The sequence below is a fragment of the Amphiura filiformis genome, chromosome 3 (genome assembly GCF_039555335.1).
Source record: "Amphiura filiformis chromosome 3, Afil_fr2py, whole genome shotgun sequence".
Classification (NCBI taxonomy): domain Eukaryota; kingdom Metazoa; phylum Echinodermata; class Ophiuroidea; order Amphilepidida; family Amphiuridae; genus Amphiura; species Amphiura filiformis.
Genome location: NC_092630.1, coordinates 20,840,481 through 20,859,653, shown reverse-complemented (window position 1 = coordinate 20,859,653; position 19,173 = coordinate 20,840,481). Strand labels below are relative to the sequence as shown.

At 35.0% G+C, this 19,173-nt stretch overlaps 2 protein-coding genes across 2 annotated transcripts in view; one reads left to right on the top strand and one right to left on the bottom strand.

The window, feature by feature from the left end:
- Nucleotides 1-19,173, bottom strand: part of LOC140148198 (synapsin-like) — a 503,295-nt gene that overhangs the window by 216,426 nt on the left and 267,696 nt on the right. The gene's annotated exons all lie outside the window — the stretch shown is intronic.
- LOC140148186 (metalloproteinase inhibitor 2-like) lies at nucleotides 1,074-18,595 on the top strand. The gene is made up of 5 exons (XM_072170046.1): nucleotides 1,074-1,387; nucleotides 12,897-13,041; nucleotides 15,983-16,155; nucleotides 16,721-16,836; nucleotides 17,461-18,595. The coding sequence occupies exons 1-5, from the start codon at nucleotides 1,237-1,239 to the stop codon at nucleotides 17,698-17,700; spliced, it is 825 nt and encodes a 274-aa protein (XP_072026147.1). The 5' UTR covers nucleotides 1,074-1,236; the 3' UTR covers nucleotides 17,701-18,595.

Below are 19,173 nucleotides of genomic sequence, written 5' to 3'. Positions count from 1 at the left end.
GTGTGTAACGGGGAAGGGGGTAAAGATGTTTGGTACATTAGAAGGGGGTACACATAGTTATTGTACAGCCCCTAATTGGGGCTGTGTCACCAGACACCTAATTAAAACCCGGATTAAAACAATGGTGCTCTGAACGTCTTGTCTTAAGGGTAACAGTATAATTGTGACGTGTCATGTCAAAAGGAGACACTTTTGGGCAGGATCGTAAATGGAGAAATAGCCAAAAATCTGCCGGGGTGATTTTTTCCCAATTTGGGTTTGTTGCGAACTTGTGATGTTATAAATGTTAAAAGTATTGTCTGATAGTTTCAGACCGGAATATAACTGGCATCTTGTATTTTTTAAGACATTTTTCAAGGTAATTCCTACTCTCAACATTGTCAATAATATTTTTAAAGGCCGATATCTCAATTTCCACTTTTATAATACCATATCTTACGAACTCAATATCTTTGCTTATGAATGTCCGATTCTTTTTGGGAAAACGGCGTTGTAGAGCAAAATATCTCTATATTTAAGATATGTAAAAACCTCAAAATTGATAACCTGCCCAAAAGTGTCTCCTTTTGACATGACACGTCACAATTAATCACATAGTGTTTATTTTCATCACTGAGTTGTAATTAATGGTATTTAACAAAATAACTGTTGTTTCATATTAGCAGGCAGGCATAACAATGCCAGTGTTTATAAGTCAATGTAAATTATTTGAGAAAATCACAACATAATTTTCCCTAAAAGAGGAAGCCCTGCCAGAGCAGTTCTTCTTGGGTGAACCAAACCTGCCTGGTTATCAAATTAATCAGTGACAAGGTTATCTCTGAATTTGATGCAATAACATTAAAACATCAATTAGCACCTGTCAAATTCATAGATAACCTTGTCACTGATTCATTTGATAACCAGGCAGGTTTAGTTCACCCCAGGAGAACTGCTCTGGTGGGACTTCCTCTTTAATATATTTAAATAAATTAACATAGCAAAAATACATGACAATGTTTTAGCAGTTTTTGTGAGTGGATCCCTGCAGTGGGCAGGAATCATTCATCTCTGGATTACACAGTCCTGAAATGAAGACATTAAAACCATAAGGTATGCAGGTAAGCATGCACAACCCAGCTGGCTGAGTGCACCTCACTCGCCCACCCCAAGCTACACACCACAAGCTAAACCAGATCTTTAACTTGACATACTTGGATTGATTCTCTCCAACTTGTAAAGTGGTTTGATTGATGCATGGCAAGCACCAAATTTTCACTTTGGATTTATCACATGAATTACAAAATGTTTTTACTGATTTTGATAATTTGCGCATCTCTGCAAGCTGTCTTTTCATGCATCTGTATGCCCATGCATCCACAAAAGCAGTACTGCAGAGCACAATATGGTAAGTCAACTTCTCTCACCTTATGATAGTACAGAATTTTAAATAGCATAACTTGCGCTTGCATATATCTATTTATATGGCCTTAAAACCTTTCTTGTTAACAGGGTACATAATTATCTATAGCTATATAAATCTGTTCAATTTTGTAATTTTGTATTCAATACCTATTCAATATTCTATTTAAATTTATTCAATATCTTTGGAAGTCTCATCATGATGACCTCCTCTGTGACTGCAAGATTCCTCTTTGCTAGCTCCGATTTTAATGGTTGTATTGTTTTCAAAATCAATGATTTTCGAGTGAATGTTCATATGTGTTGGTTATTCAAACAGCAAAGTAAGTTTAAACAGTCATTCAACACAAAATTATTGAGCACTAACCTCAATATTTCGATGCGTAACACACATCCTCATCAGGAGAACTCCAAAGATGTCCTTCACAACATCTTTGGAGTTCTCCTGATGAGGATGTGTGTTACACATCGAAATATTGAGGTTAGTGCTCAACCCGGGGGGGGGGGGGCTCTTGGAAAATATTTGTACGGGGGTGCTAAAAGTAGACTTCAGAATGTTGACCATCTCTATACCTGAATAGTGCAAAAAAACACCCGATCACTATACCTCGCTTCTATCAGTTAACCAATCCATCTCTATACCATTTTTACTGAAATGGTGACCCATCATTTAAATATATCATCAATATAACCAAAAACTTACAACAGCCCATCTCAATACCATCACAGAAATAAGGGGTCATTAATATACCCGAAACAAAAAAACCACCCCATTGGACGATTGGTATACCAAAAATGATGAAAATGCACCTCAAAACCTTTGAGCATCCCCGTACACCATTTCTTAGGGAGAGCCCCCCCCCCTGCTCAATAATTTTGTGTTGAATGACTGTTTAAACTTACTTTGCTCTTCAATGATTTATTATGTATTGGCCCCGATGGCCCGGGGTGAAGGTTAGGGGTTCTCTATGGTTGAAGGTGTACAGGGATGTGCAATGGTTTTGGGCTACCTTTCCTCCAATAGTATATCGATGGGTGGGTTTTCAGTGAAGACCAAGTACAGCCACTGCATTTGGGTAAAAGTGCCCCTAATATGGGCAAAGTTGGGTGCTTTTTGTGAAAATTGGTATTGATTAGTTGCAAAAACAGCAAAAAGTAGGTTTACATGATGCGGGACCACTGTGCACTTCACATGTACCACTATATTGGCTTGCTAATTGTGCTAATTATTCACATTTATGCTGAAATGTTCTCGGTTTTTTTTATATGGATAGATAGCATTTGACCTTTGAACTGAAACATAACTTATAAGTTTTGTTTACATCCATACTGGGAATAAACTTTGCTGAGCAAAAAACTGACTAAAAATGCCATGCAAATTACTCTGAATTACAGCAGTTTTGATCTCATTTGACTTTTGACCTGTGACATTAAACCTGAACATATACTCCACATAATCTTTGTTACCCAACAATCACTGTATCTGTTTCATGCTAATAGAGTACAGAAGTGTGACGTCATAAAATTTTCTTTTTTGCATTTCAGCATTTTCATGACCATATTTCAGTAGAACATGATGCATTTCAGCGTTTTGAATACCATGTATCGGTGAGCATGATGAAAAACAGTCAAATTTAGTGGGAATCAGATCACGAGGGCCGAGATATGGCGCGCATGAATAACTAATTAGCCCCATTGAAATCAGTGTAAATAATTGGCCTAACTGTTATGAACCAGGCCAATTTACACTGATTTCAATGGGGCTAATTAGGTATTCATGTGGCCATATCTCGGGGCCCTCATGATCCGATTCCCACCAAATTTGGACCGTTTTTCATCATGCTCTACCGATACATGGTATTCAAAACGCTGAAATGCAAAATAAGTTTTCTGTGACGTCATCACTTCGGTACTCTATTGGGCCAACACATGTCGCTACATGTGAAAAGGAGACAATTTTGAAAATGCTGCAAACACATGTACATACACCCCCGCCACACCCCCATCCATATACATCACACCTAGGCTACCCAGCCCCTAAATATACACACAGCGTCTGAGAAAACACCATACAACCGGGGACACACACATTAAAAAATTTTTATTATCTAACCCAGCCACAGTTTGAGAAATCACCATGGAACAGGGGACCTCCTATATGCAGACTCATGTTTTATGCTTTAACATGCAATTTGGGCCAAATGGGCACGTCCTGGCAATCGGGGACGACCACAGTTCTTGTGTCCACATTGCCAAGGTGGTTTTTCATGTTTATGTTGATCCCTGGCTGGGGTGGTTACAAACGCCAGGAGAAACACAAAAAGGCATCTACATGAGAAAAGTATCCAGTGCTTTTCATTTCACAAATGCTGAAACCATGTGCCAATCATGTCACAATGATATAGGACCACCTGTAAATAAACTGAATCAAAACAACATTGCCCCCATTTTCTTTGATCTCTACAATCCACAAACATATCTTGCCTGGGATCTTGCCCTTGTTTTTATGCATAGTGTGTTCTAATAAATGTGGTGCCAAGCATGAACAAAACTGCAAAAACACATTCACAAAGAATGAATTTAACTTGGAATGTTACTTAAACATAAATCAAAAAATTCCCAATTGCATTTTCACTTCCTCCTTTTCCTCCTTTGGCACTTGCCAAGGTGCATTTGGCTTTCATCCAATATTCCCTGAGTGAGGTGGGGGCTTGCATTCTTGGCTTCTTCATGAGAAAACAACCGATTATTTTAGCTTTTGCCGGATCAAACAAAGGAATGTACAAAATTAATATGCTCCACAAGTGTAAAACATGCTCAAAGCATTTCCTAATTTTTAGAAAATGCCTCCAATACCACCTTATTGGAGGCATTTAACAACTGTAAGGTTTATTCTTTAAAGATAGAGAACTGTTAGCCGTCCACCCAGTATAGGCATATTACACAAGAAAAAACAGGCCCCATACTTATATTTGCAGCCACTTGCAAATATTGCAATTGTAAGGGCAAGACAGGTATGCAAATTTAAGGTTTGCACCATGTAAAGTCTAATTATAACACATTTTTCATGACTCAGGATTTGGCACTTGAAAATATTAACCAAATTATAATATACCACACAATACAGTACAAAACTGTACTAATAGTGAAATACTATGAAATTATAAGCTTTAAAATGGTTTTAATTTGACTTGAGCGAAATCTGATGTTTGATTCCAAAGTTTAATGCTTGGTCGGAAGTGGGACTGGGACAGATCAGGCACAAAATTCTGGTTTCCTATTTGTGACCCAACTAAGGGTGTGAGTGAGTCCCGGGAATTCGAGTCCCGCCCGATAATCCTATTACCGGGCAGGAAATTCCCTGCCGGTACCGAAATTTAATTTTTTTTTTTTTTTTAAATTTTTTTTCGGTTTTGTAGTGTCTCTGGACCTACAGTACTACACCTAAATGCTAAGATAATGGTTGACCTAAAAAAAAAATTAAAAAAATTGAATTTTGCACATTGTTTTGTGTTTTTAATATGAAAATTGATACATAGTTTTCATGTCATACTCTATTAATGATATCAAAATGCATTGAATTTGAATACAATTTTTTTTGTATTTTTGTTTTAGGTCAACCATGATCCTAGCATTTAGGTCTAGGTCCAGAGACACTACAAAACCGAAAAAAAACTTTGAAAAAAAAATTATAAAAAAAAAAAAAATTATTTTATTTTTTTATAAATATTTTAAATATTTTTTTGCAATTTGGTACCAGTTACCCACGAAAAATGCGCTGGTACCGGGCACAAAATTACCCAAAAATAACACCCCTAGACCCAACACCAGTCCATGAAGCAAAAGACTATAGCAGAATGGGGCAAATTCCATTTTGATTTATGAGCACATAATATGGAATAAATAATATATCACTTGAATGAACTTTGTAACATTATTTATGAGTGCCATGTCAGAAGGAGACACTTGTGGGCAAGTTATCAATTTTGAGGTTTTTACATTATCTTTAAATAATATAGATATTTTGCTCCACAACACCATTTTCCCCAATGAAATTGGACATTCCTAAGTGAAGATATTGAGTTCGTAAGTTATGGTATTATGAAATTAAATATATGAATACAAAAGCCACCCAAGTCCATACTTTGGCCAAATTGAGTTAAGCATGGGAAAGTGTTGCTATACATAGGCCTGTCATAGGTATGAAAGAACAACCCAAATTCATCCTCTGTGTCTATTGAGCATGTGAAAAATAGCATGTATGAAAGAATCAACCCAAGTCCATGATTTGAGTCTTGTAACACATTGATTGAAATCCAGTATGTATAAAAGTCCACTTGTAACATCTTCATCGCTGGAGAGTGACTTTTGAAAAAAAATGGGTTTAATCAAGGAAAGTGTGTGGTTTATATTACATGGCAGAATGCTTATCAACATTATACATAACTGTGTGCTTTATTTTGTATTATCTTACTAGCGGTAATCTCATTCCAACATTATTGTCTTTGTATATGATTCAAAAAACCACCCGAGTCCAGAATTTAAAATGAACCCCACGAAGTCCCTGAAATGCTAATCGTCATACCTTTTGACAAATGTTGAGAGTAGGAATTACCTTGAAAAATACAAGATACCAGTTATATTCCGATCTGAAACTATCAGACAATATTTCAAACATTAATAGCATCACAAATTCGCAACAAACCCAAATTGTGAAAAAATCGCCCGGGCAGAATTTTGGCTATTTCTCCATTTACGATCCTGCCCAAAAGTGTCTCCTTTTGACATGGGATGGTCACATTTCATCAGGTCCAAGGCTTAGTTTTATGACAAAGTATTCAAGGGAAAACTAATGTTTATTGGTACTAGTAGGACGAGTAGGACCTGTTTTTTTCTTAGTATACCAACTATTCTGTCGGTCGGACATCCGGGCTATCTCTAGTCTCGGGCCCAAACTGCATGTGGCTCACGGTTTGTTATGAACAACAGAAACCGACTGTGAAGGAGGCTACATAGCGATGTTGCTGGAGTGGCATTCAATTTCGGAAAAAAACAACACTCGACCATGGAATTTAATTTAAAGTTTGTCAGTATATAAACGGTAAATCAAGTAAGTTTCTTCCACTCTGAAGACTTAGAAACGGTTGTGTGATTCCATTGACTATTTGTGGTCAAAATTTACATAACACCAATGACAGAAATCATCAACAAAAATCGAATCAGGTACTTGTTTTCACTCGAACATCATCAACCGGAAGTGACGTGACACGGACCGACAGAATACTCTGACTCTGATCGCTCAAGAAAGATTAACCACAAAAATCCACTAACCGCCCCTCCCAAGCGCCGCAGTCACTGGACTTTCGCCATTTGTCTTTCTTGCGCCATGTGAGATAGTGATCATAGTCTGAACTGATATAGTCTGGCAACTTAGAAAAAGAGGTCCTACTCGTTGGACTAATTGGTACTTCAGAAGTCAAGAAATGGCAATGTCTTTCATTGACTTAAGGGATGGGGTATGAACGTTTGGACAGTATTTATTGTGGGACATTAGAGCACATCAGACATATCAAATTGCATTTTAAATCATTAAAAATTGATCATTTTGATATTTAACAGTACTCGAAGTAAACTTTATAAATCTAATGATTTATACTTAAAGAGTATGTAGGTGGGATGAAAAGCTGACGATCAATTGAAAATTTTGACCTTTCGTATTGAAGATATGGATTTTTTTTCCAAAACACCAAAAAAAATGGGGTCTTTTTGGGAAAAAATCCATATCAAACTACTCATATCTTCAATATGAAAGGTCAAAATTTTCAATTGATCGTCGGCTTTTCCTCCCAGCTACATACACTTTAAGAATATATCATTAGATTTATAAAATTTACTTTGAGGACTGTTAAGTGTTATATATCAAAAATGTAAAAAATATCAAATAATTTGTCATAAAATTTGTATTATATTTCAAAAAATGAAAATTATTTGATATCAGAAAGACATTCTTCTTATTCAGAATGCAATTCGATATGTCTGATGTGCTCTCATGTCCCACAAAAAATACTGTCCAAACGCTCATTCCAGATCCCTTAAACTAAAAAAAATAGAACTTCAAATGGTGATAACTTGTTACTGTCTATTGTGATGAGATGATGTTGCATTCAATTATTTTGAAAGGCATGCTGCATAACATTGATTTTGGTATCAAAATATTCACCGATTTATATAAAACACTGCGATATAAAGTTATAAATATCTCAGTTTTACCCTTTCCATCATTCAGCCTTATTTACTTGTGTTGGGTCATTTGTCTCCATTTTCAAACCAATTTAATATAATTATTACCTCAAAAAATGACATTAATCATCATAGTTACCCTGTACATGTACCTACATTTCCAGCACTACAAAAATGACAAAAAAATAAATTTAATTTTGCAATCTACATCAGAACAAGAAGGGTTTTTATGCAATTTTCCGATTGTCTTTCTTTTACTTCAACTCTCTCTGCCCTACTCTCTAAAATTGCAAATGAAGTGAGGTTATTACTTAATGTTCAATTTTGCATCTTTACATTTTATTTCCACCTCGATTTCTCTTTGCCTGGCCTCCCCATCTACCTGTAGCCGTTCAATGATTGAATTAAACTGTTGGAACCAAACTTCAGCTTAGAAATTCTTGCTAGTGGCTATTTCAATTTACAGAGTACTACTGATGGTGAGATTGAGAGAGTCAGTATGAGAATATAGAACTAAACTAATGGGAATTTGGCAGCAAATTAATAAATGTAACTTCAGATGGAAATTCACCCTGCAATATCCCAGGATTGTACATGTATGTAAATTGCAATTTAGCTGCTCTCAACATTTTTAATGCTTTTAAAGAGAAATTTCAGTTTGATATGTATTTTTTCTTTTAAATCATGACATAATATGATAATTTCAATGATTAAGGTTTTAACAGTATTTCTTTTTTGATATCATTGAATTGCTAGATTCATTATTTTATTATAAAACAAAGAGGTATCAAGATTAATCAACAACAAAATTGAACAATTTGATGCTACCTGGTTCGATTAGGTAATACTGGGAGGTCCCAGCGATAAAATCACAAATATTTCTTTCTTATTGAATCTTTTTTTTTCAAAATGTCACGTTTATGTTCCTCATAGAGAGGCTCTGGATTGAAAAAGAAATTTGAATTTCAAAAGGTTAATTTTAGCATGTGATGTATATAGCTAATCGCTCACACTGTTACTAAGTACTGTTCCGCAAACACTGTATTTAGTCATATTTTAGTGCTGTTTTGATGAAATATACATTTCCATATACATTATTGGTACATGCATACTATCAATGTATGCACATATTTTTATTTTTATTGCAACCATTTCTATTGTCCTGACTATCATCTCTTATACCATACCAATCGTCATATTTGTTTTTGTCATTTTCAATTCAATTCAATTCAATTCAAGTTTATTTGGTTTCTTCTCACATATATACAAATTATTATTAAATACAGATAATCAAATACATTATAAATTATATGAGATGTGGATGCCATCAAGAATGCTGAGCGTGTGGCTGATGGCACCCAAGGTTACATGAAAATATTACAATGAAAGACATAGAATTTTGTTCATTTTGGAGATAGCATAATTTGGATTCTTGTTTCTACCCTGTGTGACAATCTCTCACAATTTTCATACCATTTTTGTTTATCTTTAAGACCTAAGTTTGATCAAATTCAAAGGCGGTCCCTAATATATTAATTACCTCATCTGCTGATTGATACATTTCTTCTTATCACTGATATATTCAGATTACCTTGTACCAAATATAAGACTTTTAAACTGCATTGGTACTTAATTCTGCTTATGTTTATTACACATGCCTTTTGCTGTAATTTAAATTTGCTGCCATTGTTGACAATTTGCAGTATACATAAGGAAATGCCTTTAATATGCAAATGAGATTACATAATTGAAGGTACTCTAATAGTAATTGTTGTGTGTTTTGAAAGGTTTTATAGTTGTTAGTCATGCCTGAGTGATACATAATGGTTGCAGAAACTTATTACCCACCCCTCACATAATGTACTGAATATGTATGCAGCTACATTTCTGAAATGAATCATTTTGTAAGGAACCCAAATCCAACTTTTAAGAACTATGCAAAATATGGTTCCTTTCTGCTGACCACAGATGTAGATTTATTGAAAAAGTGAAGAAGATTGACAACAAGAATAGGCCATCTGAGTGATTTTTTTACACCTTCTAATTTGGTCTCAAGTGGTCCCTTAAGGTAGAAACATCGGCTACGGTGTCATGCACAGATTTGGTTTAAAATGATACAGGATGTGTAGTTGGGTAAGAAAAACTCGCCTGCCAAATTTTAATTTTTGCCAACAAAGCGTTTTTGAGTTATGCCATTTTTTATCATTTGGAAACCCCATTGACTTTACACATAGAGTGGTTTTGACACTAAGCCTCATTCACTAAAATTGGTAAAAGTTTGAAAATGGATACTATGTTTAAATATTATTTTTTCTCCTTACTATCCCCTTTATAGAACTGCTTTTTGGATCTTTTTATTACAAACATGTTAGCAAATAATATTAATTACTTTTTTCCTATATATTGGCCAGTAATAAAGGGGATATTTGAAGGTAATGTTAGTACTTGCTCAAATTTTCTTGATTTGATCTAGAAACACTGAATGACCCAATTTCATAATTATTGTCTGAACTAACCATAGGGCCAATTTTAACAAACAAGGTGTCATATGAAAGGTTATTAAATTTAGAAACTTTTCTCGCCAGCTTTTTTTAATAAAGTGTTTCTATTTTAAGTTATGGGTGTTTCTAGATTTCCCTAATTTAAAAATATAAAAAATGATTTTTCTCAAAAATTAAACACTTTATCAAAAAAAATCTGGCGAGAGAATTTAGATATTAGGCTTATTAACCACCCCACAAACTATGGAAACCATATCACATTCCCTCTAGGCTAGCAATAATTATTAGTAGAAAAAATTTGGGAATTTTCAAAAAATAAAGAAAAACATAAGAAACGCTTAAATTTTCATGAAACATTAAAAATAAGTGGAGTAAAGACTTATCTTAAATTGGTTATATATTTGATATGGATACATAATTTTGATTTGAAATAGTGGCTATTTTCCTGCATGGGCCTATTATCCGATGCTCCTACCTTAATATGTTCACTTTTAAGCCATAATGTACAATCTCATAGTATGAAATTGGTTAATTTTTTTCAAACCTGATTTTTTTTTTGCATATTTGTAATGTTTACACCTGTCCCAACTTGCACCTAAATGGAATCGGCCAAATTTGTTGTCTTTGTAGGTCAACAGAGCAAAGTTCGACATATTATCATAATTTAAAAATTATGATAATATGTCCTCCCATAGAACTGCATATTAAATGGCCAAAATAACCAGTGTGATTTCTTTCACTCTTTCACCTTGTTATTTCAACTTAAAATGGACAGCAACCCTTCCCGGCAGTTATCACTAATATTATTTCAACATTTTGAATTAAGAATTTAAAAAAATCAAAATTTGACGGAAATCGTACATTAAGGCTTTAATTGGGAAAGTATACAACAAGTTCCTAAATGATCAAAAACTATATTTTCAGGTATATTAATTATGTTGTTTGTTTCTTATTATATTTTAGAGCCATATTTCTCATTTTGTTATTTTTAAGCTTCCAAGCCATGGACTTTGATGAAATTTTAACAGAGTGCGCATTTGTAAAAAACTCATTTTAGATTTGATTTGATCATTTTTTAACCTTTTCTTTTAGCTCAAAAAATTTATTTTTGTTGTTGTTGTTGACATTTTAGGTTCTGTGACCAAATCTGAACTCTATATAATTATGTTTTTAAGTGTATTCCTAAGTTATAAATAATCTACAACTTTTAGCATTCCATATCTAGATGTGTGGTTCTTGTGATTTATTCTTTTGAAATCTGACCCCTAAAAATACAAGATGACCATTGATTTAATATGCAAGTTTACGTAAAGCATATTGTTTGTGCTTTGGTTGAGTCATGTGAAATATAATATCACAAATATTAAAGCATTTTGGTGGCAATCTTCCCTTTTTGAAACAACTATATTGAGTGGTCAAAAGTAATGTCATCTGTGGTCATGTACATTACACAAAATATTGATAACTGACATATTGCTCTGATAATTCACTACTATGCCCAGCTTCTGCAAGAATCATGTTTCCTCATATTGCTACATTTGTGTGTAAAAAGTTCACATTCACATCCAACCAGGAAAATGTTCTTTTTACAATTCATCGTTGGTTTTACAGAGTAAACATAGGAAGTGGCAGTAGTGACATAAGGCTAAGCCTACTACACCACACAGCAAGGGAAAGAAAGCACTACAAAGTACCACATCAGGGGCTAACAGCTTCTGAAACAGATACTTTAATGCCACTTAAAAGTCAGTTTCTGTGAAAATATCTAGCAGCATTTGTCATTGCTCTACCATGTGAGGTAGCAAGGTTGTCCAAATAGGCCGGTTTTATCTCTTTTTGGAAGCATTATCTCTCTATGTTGATGTACAAATTGGTATGGATGTGATGTTGATGAAAGCTTGAGCAAAGTTTGAAAAGAAATTGATATTGTTGATGCCATCTGGTTACAAAAATATATAATTTCTTTGCTAATGGTGAGAACATTTTAAACAGAAAATAAATAAACATGATAACAAGTACTAGCATGATGATGCTCTTTACACAAGGTATGATCTAAAATAATCTAACATATATTCCGAATAAGCAATTTCTCAATTTCTTTTATGGTGATACAGAAATACTGTGTTAGGTACCACATCCAATTTGGTCCTATAGAACTATCGGTGACCGGTTAGTTACAGATTACACTTAACGTCACTCCTGGTGATGTAATAAATTTTAACAAGCATAATAATTAACAATTGCATAGTATTATTGTTTTTCATTTAAATAAAAAACGAATGCACTGTACAAATGTTCAGGGTAAAATAAAATGTGCCATCGGTATACCTCTGCGGGCACCGATAGTCTTTCTTTTTTCCCCTTCTTTCCCTTCCCTCTGCCAAAACCCAGAAGCAATGTTAGAATTTTAAATGACTAGTGTTTAGCTATTAAACAAGCCTCATGCTTGCTGGCCCAGACAAGACTGGGAATAGCATGCCTCAAGGCTTGACATGGCCTAGACAAAACTGGGGGATTTTGTGTGTGTGGTAATGGGGACTTTGCCTTTAAAATTAGGTTATATTGATCAAATTTCCCAATTAAAGTGCATTGTGGGAATGTATTTAAGCCTCCTCTGCATGGGTTAATGTTATGTTGATTTTGAACTGACATTTTGTCTTCTTTTCTCTCGTATCTTGCTTATAATTGTGTCTATATTTCCAATTCAAGATTGCTTACACAATTTGGTCTCATGCATCTTCCCATTTTCCATAGTGATAAGTGGTCGAATTGTGAGTAGCACATGGAAGCAGATTGATGAACATTTCAACAATTCTGATGCCTTTGATGGCCAGTTACCAGAGGATGTAGCATGGGGCAATGAGCTGGTACAAGTACAGAAAAACTTTTCCATACCAAGGTATGAATAATATAACTGTTGTTATTTATTATTAGGCCAAAAAAAAGTTGTTTGCTTGCACCCCACCGACCAATCCAAAATTGGCCAAAATCAGGGTCGGCCCTTTAAAAAAATGTTTAGTTTTTAGTTTATAATTTTAATGGTTTTTTTATTACTTTTTCTGTGTCTAAATTTCATTTCCAAGCTAAATTTGGCCAACAACATTTCTCTTAAGAATAAAATCATTACTGTAAACTCATTATAACATTATTTTATAATTATCCATTCATGCATCAATGTTTCCAATAAACTTGAAGTCTTATGCCTGTAAGTATGCAGTCGTTCTAATTGAATCAATTTTTATGGTGTATCTTGCATATTGAAGGTCTGAGGCGAAGTATTGATGTATCTTTCCACATTTTCATTGCCTATAGGCCTAAACAGTAGTGAGTAATTAAAAAAACAACAACAAAAATTTCGGACTGGCCGACCCACCCCAAAAATCCCACTGGAGGGCAAGCAAATATTTTTTTTATTGGCCATACATATAGTGCAAAGAGATCCGATTATGAAAAGTACAAGAAAGAAGATTATCATCAAGACAGAAAAAACACTAAAAATATGTAAGAATATTTTGGACTTAAGTTTCATAGTTTGTCACCCAAAGAGCCAATTTTTTTTCAATTAAAACTTTTAATTGAAGGAGTTAAAACTCCTAATGATGGCATATTTCTGAAGAACATTGTCTTTTACTTATTTACAATGTGGTAGGCCCAAATATATCATAGAGATTGAATGGATACTTTGGCAGATTAAGATGCCCCTTTCAGAACTATTTTATTCAAAGCCTGTTGTAATATATCGTATTTGTAAATTGGTAACATTTGGAACATATTGGTCATTCCCATGTTAAAATCAGCCCTTGAAGCATTAGAATGTTGTTTTGGTCACACCAGAGTTCACATTCATATTGGTGCCTCCAGTAAAATAAATAGGTTTGAGTTAAATTGGTTTCTTGTCTGATGGTACCTTGAATTGGTAACCCATGGAATTTTAAATGAGATTGCAGAGAATTCTATTAATAGGCCAGTATCAGAAGGAATCCTTATCTATATGTGACCCATTCCGACAAAACCAGGAATAAGTCTTATTTTTGACATTTCATGATTTGAATAAAAATGCAAGCATGGGACAATAAGCTTCAAAATGATATCAAAATTATATACATAGCATCAATACTTTTCAAGATATGGATAATTTTGTGAATGATACCTTGATATTTTTGTCAAATTGCTAGTCTGAGTAATCAGGTAATGTGCTTAGTTTCCTGCCTGCCTTAAACAGGATTGGGATTATCATAGTTCAACTGTCAATTATTGATTTTAATAAACCTCTTTTTAGTAAGTACTTTCAAGGATTTGAAAATCCACTCAGTCCCAAGGTCAAATACCATGAAATTAAGGATTCCAAAATTTGATTTTTTTTTATGGGAATGTCATCTTTAAAGATCAACTCAAAAACATGCCTGGCGACTTGTTCCGGGTTTTGTTGGAGCTGGTCACATATATGCCTGTGTAATAAATAGGGCATAGATATTCTGCTTTATGCATGGCAATCATCCCCTCTTCCCCTTCTTCTGAACAATGATAGCAAATGACCCCTAGATATTGCCTGTGGTGGTCTCTGTCCCAGAGGTCAAATGTCAAGGACACCAGAGTGTCACAGGGGCCCAAATGTAGTATGCATGAAGTATCATGTCACATAACTCAGCAAATATTAGTTGATATGCTGATAGTCCTTTAATAATATGCATTCACAAATATACATGAATCCAATAGGTCATGTGCTCCAGGGCCTCAAATGTTGCGAATCACAAGAATGTCACCATGTGCTGCTATGTAAAATAGTCCCGTAGATTTTCTTTTATAATACTTAAAAGGCCCTTGGCTGTTTGCATTCAATATATACCATATGGGCTGGGGAAGACAAATCAAATTACAAACAATAATATTACAGAAATTCAATCATTTCACAAAGTTTATAATGGCATGAAAAACATAAAGAAAGGCGGTGACTCCGCAGTGACCATATCAAATTATATATGATTATGTGACTTTTTAGGGGGCATCAAATTCAAGCATGGACATGTTCCCTCCTCCCTGCTTCTGCCATCATTGATCTGCCATGTATGTGCATAATTTTACACATACATTTCCATATTTCTGTACAACTTTAATTCACCACACTATTCAACAAGCACCTCATTAGAGCTTGACAGTTCTAAACTTGTCCGACAGCGAACCCGCTAAAAACTTACTAATTGTTTTTATGAACTCCCGTTGTAAAAGCCTATCCCACAATCAGCACCTGATTCCCTCAAGATCAAATCAATCCATGATATAACTGGGCAAGATGTCTTGATACGTTTTAGTGAAATGAATTTAACATTAACTAGAAACGTCACAGTTTTCGACGCAAGGCATCGATTGGGATGCCTCCACCATGGAGTGATTTATATTTGGAAAGATATTATAACAGTTATTAAGAGGCTGGTCGAGTGCAGATCCATCGGAACACGCTTTTCAATACGGAATAAATGCTAACCTCATCGTGACATCATCCAAGCAGCAAAGTTCATTTCCCATTGAAAAAGCGTTATCCGACGAATCTGCAGTCGACCATTCTGTAAATGTCAAACTGTATGAGTGGTAAACAAACAAACATAACCTCAAATGACCTTTGAACTCAGTATGTGACCTTGGATACCAAAAATACATGAAGGTACCCATAATCATGATAATGCAGCTATACAACCCAAATTTGGTTGCAATAGGATTTAAACTGCTTTATTAGACCAAAATTTACCCCAAAGTTTTAAATAATGGTATTTTACCAGTTGACCTCAAATGACCTTTGATCTTTTACAAGATATGACTCCTCTGTAATTGTTGACATATTGCAGGTTTGAGCTGCATAACTGGGAGATGGAGTATGCAGTCAAAGTGCAACAGGTCTTCAAAACTTCTGCTGACTATCCCATTGCAACAGGACAGGTGCTGTTGTTGAGAAGCAGGCCTAAACATGGACATCTCTGTGGCATCAGCTTGCAGGATAAGAAGAACTATGTTCTTGGAGGTAGAAAAAGCAATTATCATAATTATTGGCAATTTTGAAAGAGGGTTCCCTTCCACCTTTCCCATCGTAAGTATCACCACAATTGAGCTGTCAGAATTCTAAGATCCAATCTGGTCAGCCACCAAAGATCACCTTTTCTATCCTCAGCTCACTTTTGGAATACTCTACCTGGTCCTAATGACCTCCAACTAGAATCGGCTGAGCTTCAAGCAGGAACAACTATCTTGGTGCCAACCCATCAGTGCAATCACACTGACAGTACCTGGCTTATTCAGTGATCCCAGTGAAAGTGTAAAAAAATAAAATTGTGTATTGCCTAAAAGTTAAAATTGTCAAAAGGTCTTTCTGAAATGAAAACATTTGGCAAAAATGGAGAAAAACAGCAGTATTGACAAAGTTGAAGCTCCATTCAAATTCAAATACATGTATGAGCTATTTCTCTACTTTAGTAGATAAATTACAGATTCATGTAATTTAAGCAAAGTGTACCTGATCTCACCTGGTGTAATTAAGAATGCAAACGAGTCTCATTTTAGTTGAAGTATGATATTGTTTTTCCAAACAGGTCCTGTTCCTGGTCATATTAATCTGTGTGATTGGGCTCAAATATATAACACTGTCACCAGACGACAAAAGCAAGGTCTGAGAAGAGGATACCAGAAGCAATGTGATACATGTGAGGTAATAACAATGTCACTGTGTCACTTTGAGAAATGGTATATAGAAAGGAAATCTAGCATGATCATTCAATTGATTATAGAGTTGCATATTCTGTATCATATAGGCCCATTCCTACCATATATACCAAACAATTCTTTCTTATCAAAACAGCAATTTTGCACACCTTTGGTTAATTTTCAGCTGTCTTTTCTTTGAGTGACAGATCGAAAGGAAATATAATATAAGGGGTCTTTGGGTGACAGAGCATGTGGTCATAAAAAATATATGGGTCTTTGGGTGACAGCAGTGCTGAAAAAGGGGGTCTTATCGGCCCTATATATGTGTCACCTCCAAAGTGTGAGTGCCCCTCCCCCCTTGGATTTGAGTCTGGCAGCATATTGTCTCATGGTGGGGCGGGTTCCCCAGTCAGAACTCTTGCCTTCTAGTAACCCAGAATTACAATAAATTCCCCCTGAAATTCACTTATCCCCCAATGCCCCTCCCAAAAAAAAATCCTGATGCCTCCACTGATATTGTCAGTAATGATTATAGTGAATGGCTAACATATATTTCTGCAGAGATGCATACAACTTAGTATGTTAAAACATTAACTTTGTTCCGCATTGTGATTGTTTAACTCATTAGGTATTTTCCTGTGATCCTGAATTCTGCAACCCACCATCCAGCAACAAAGTTTGTGTCTATGCTGGTCTCATGCACTCTGAGGATGCCCTTGAGTGGGACGAATCGGACTGCATAGCCAGGCACTCAAGATGTCAACAAAAGGGGAAGAAAGGACGATGCAGATGGCAGAACAATGGAGAGATGACGCAGTGTCAAAGCCGCTATGGCATCCAGGATTGGTTCACATTTAGAAATTTTTAAGGAGATAATGATAAGATTAAGAACTATGATCAACAGAGGTGATGAGTATGCCTTGCTTTGTGCTGTCTTAACCCCCTGAGCACTACCTGCCAATCTAACATTGCCACTGATTGGACAATTACATGATATCTACACTTTAATCACCAATCAGAATGGAGCTTTGTAAATAATTCACCCCAATCTTTTGGTGTGGTGAAACAATGTTGCTGATTGGTCCAACTGATAATGAAAACTTCTTTTTGGCCAATCAGCAGGTAGTTCTCATGGGGTTAAAACACACAGTGACACATGTATCTTGCCAAATCTGTCAGGGCAATAGAGGTTGTTTACCACCCAAGCTTCAAAACCATACCCCATTTCTAAGGGTCATTTTTGTCTTACGCTATGAATAGAGTAAGACAGTAAAATCACTGTTGTCTGTCTTGAATATCAACATTCTCAATCTTGTGTTTGTAGTCACCAGGAATAAATGTATTTAAGTTGGTATCATTGTGTGCTCTTTTTATAATGTTTGTTCAACATAAAAATGATATCACGTTATGTTTACTTTTGATGTTATAATAATTTTTGTTAATTATTTTGATGATTTATTTTAAAATCCTATAGAGGGTATGCAATACGACGTCACTCATAACAGAGTCATCCTCATTTAAATAAAATTCTGTCCTTCATAATGTATCACAGGAAAATTTGCATAATAATACAATAAAACGTGTGATAGGTATGAATGGTTGTGGACTCGATCTAGATCTCGCCCTCTCTCATCTTAAGTTATCTTAGAACTGTCCTCCAGCATGGCATACCAAAAGGCAGGAAATGCTACCCATGTTTGCAGCACGTCCCCGTATGGTCATTTGTACTGAGTACCCCCCCCCCCCTCCACTGGTCTATATCCCATACAAAAAAGTGGGTGTGATATTGATCATCTGCACAAATTTTTAATTTTAAACTTAAGTTAACAAAGTTAATATGTGGGATTCCAGATTGAACTTGAACTGTAAATATATAAAATATTTGTAATAATATTACTCTTTCATAAATAATTAATAACCTAGTATACAATAATTACTCAAACTATACACTTTCTAAGGGTGTAAAATTACAGAAATGAAGGACAACACAGAAGTTTGTTATTTTTTATTTAAATGAAAGATGGATGCATACACTAGGATCCACAACATGTTCATCTATCAGGGCACAGTTCTTTAACCCCAATACATTTGTACGTTCATTGAATGACCTTAGAAAATTCGGGTACTAAAACTCATACTCTGCAACTTGAGGTCAAATTTTGCACTATGAGTGTTTAATTGAGGTTATTGAACTTTGCCATTGGGATGAGGCCTTTGTGGTCCATAGTGATAAATGGATTTCTTGTAAATATCTTACAATTACCAAACATGGATATCTAGCCTTTCTATAGCCCCTCCATCAATCTTGGCAGGGGACTAATAAAATGTAAAATAAAAAATT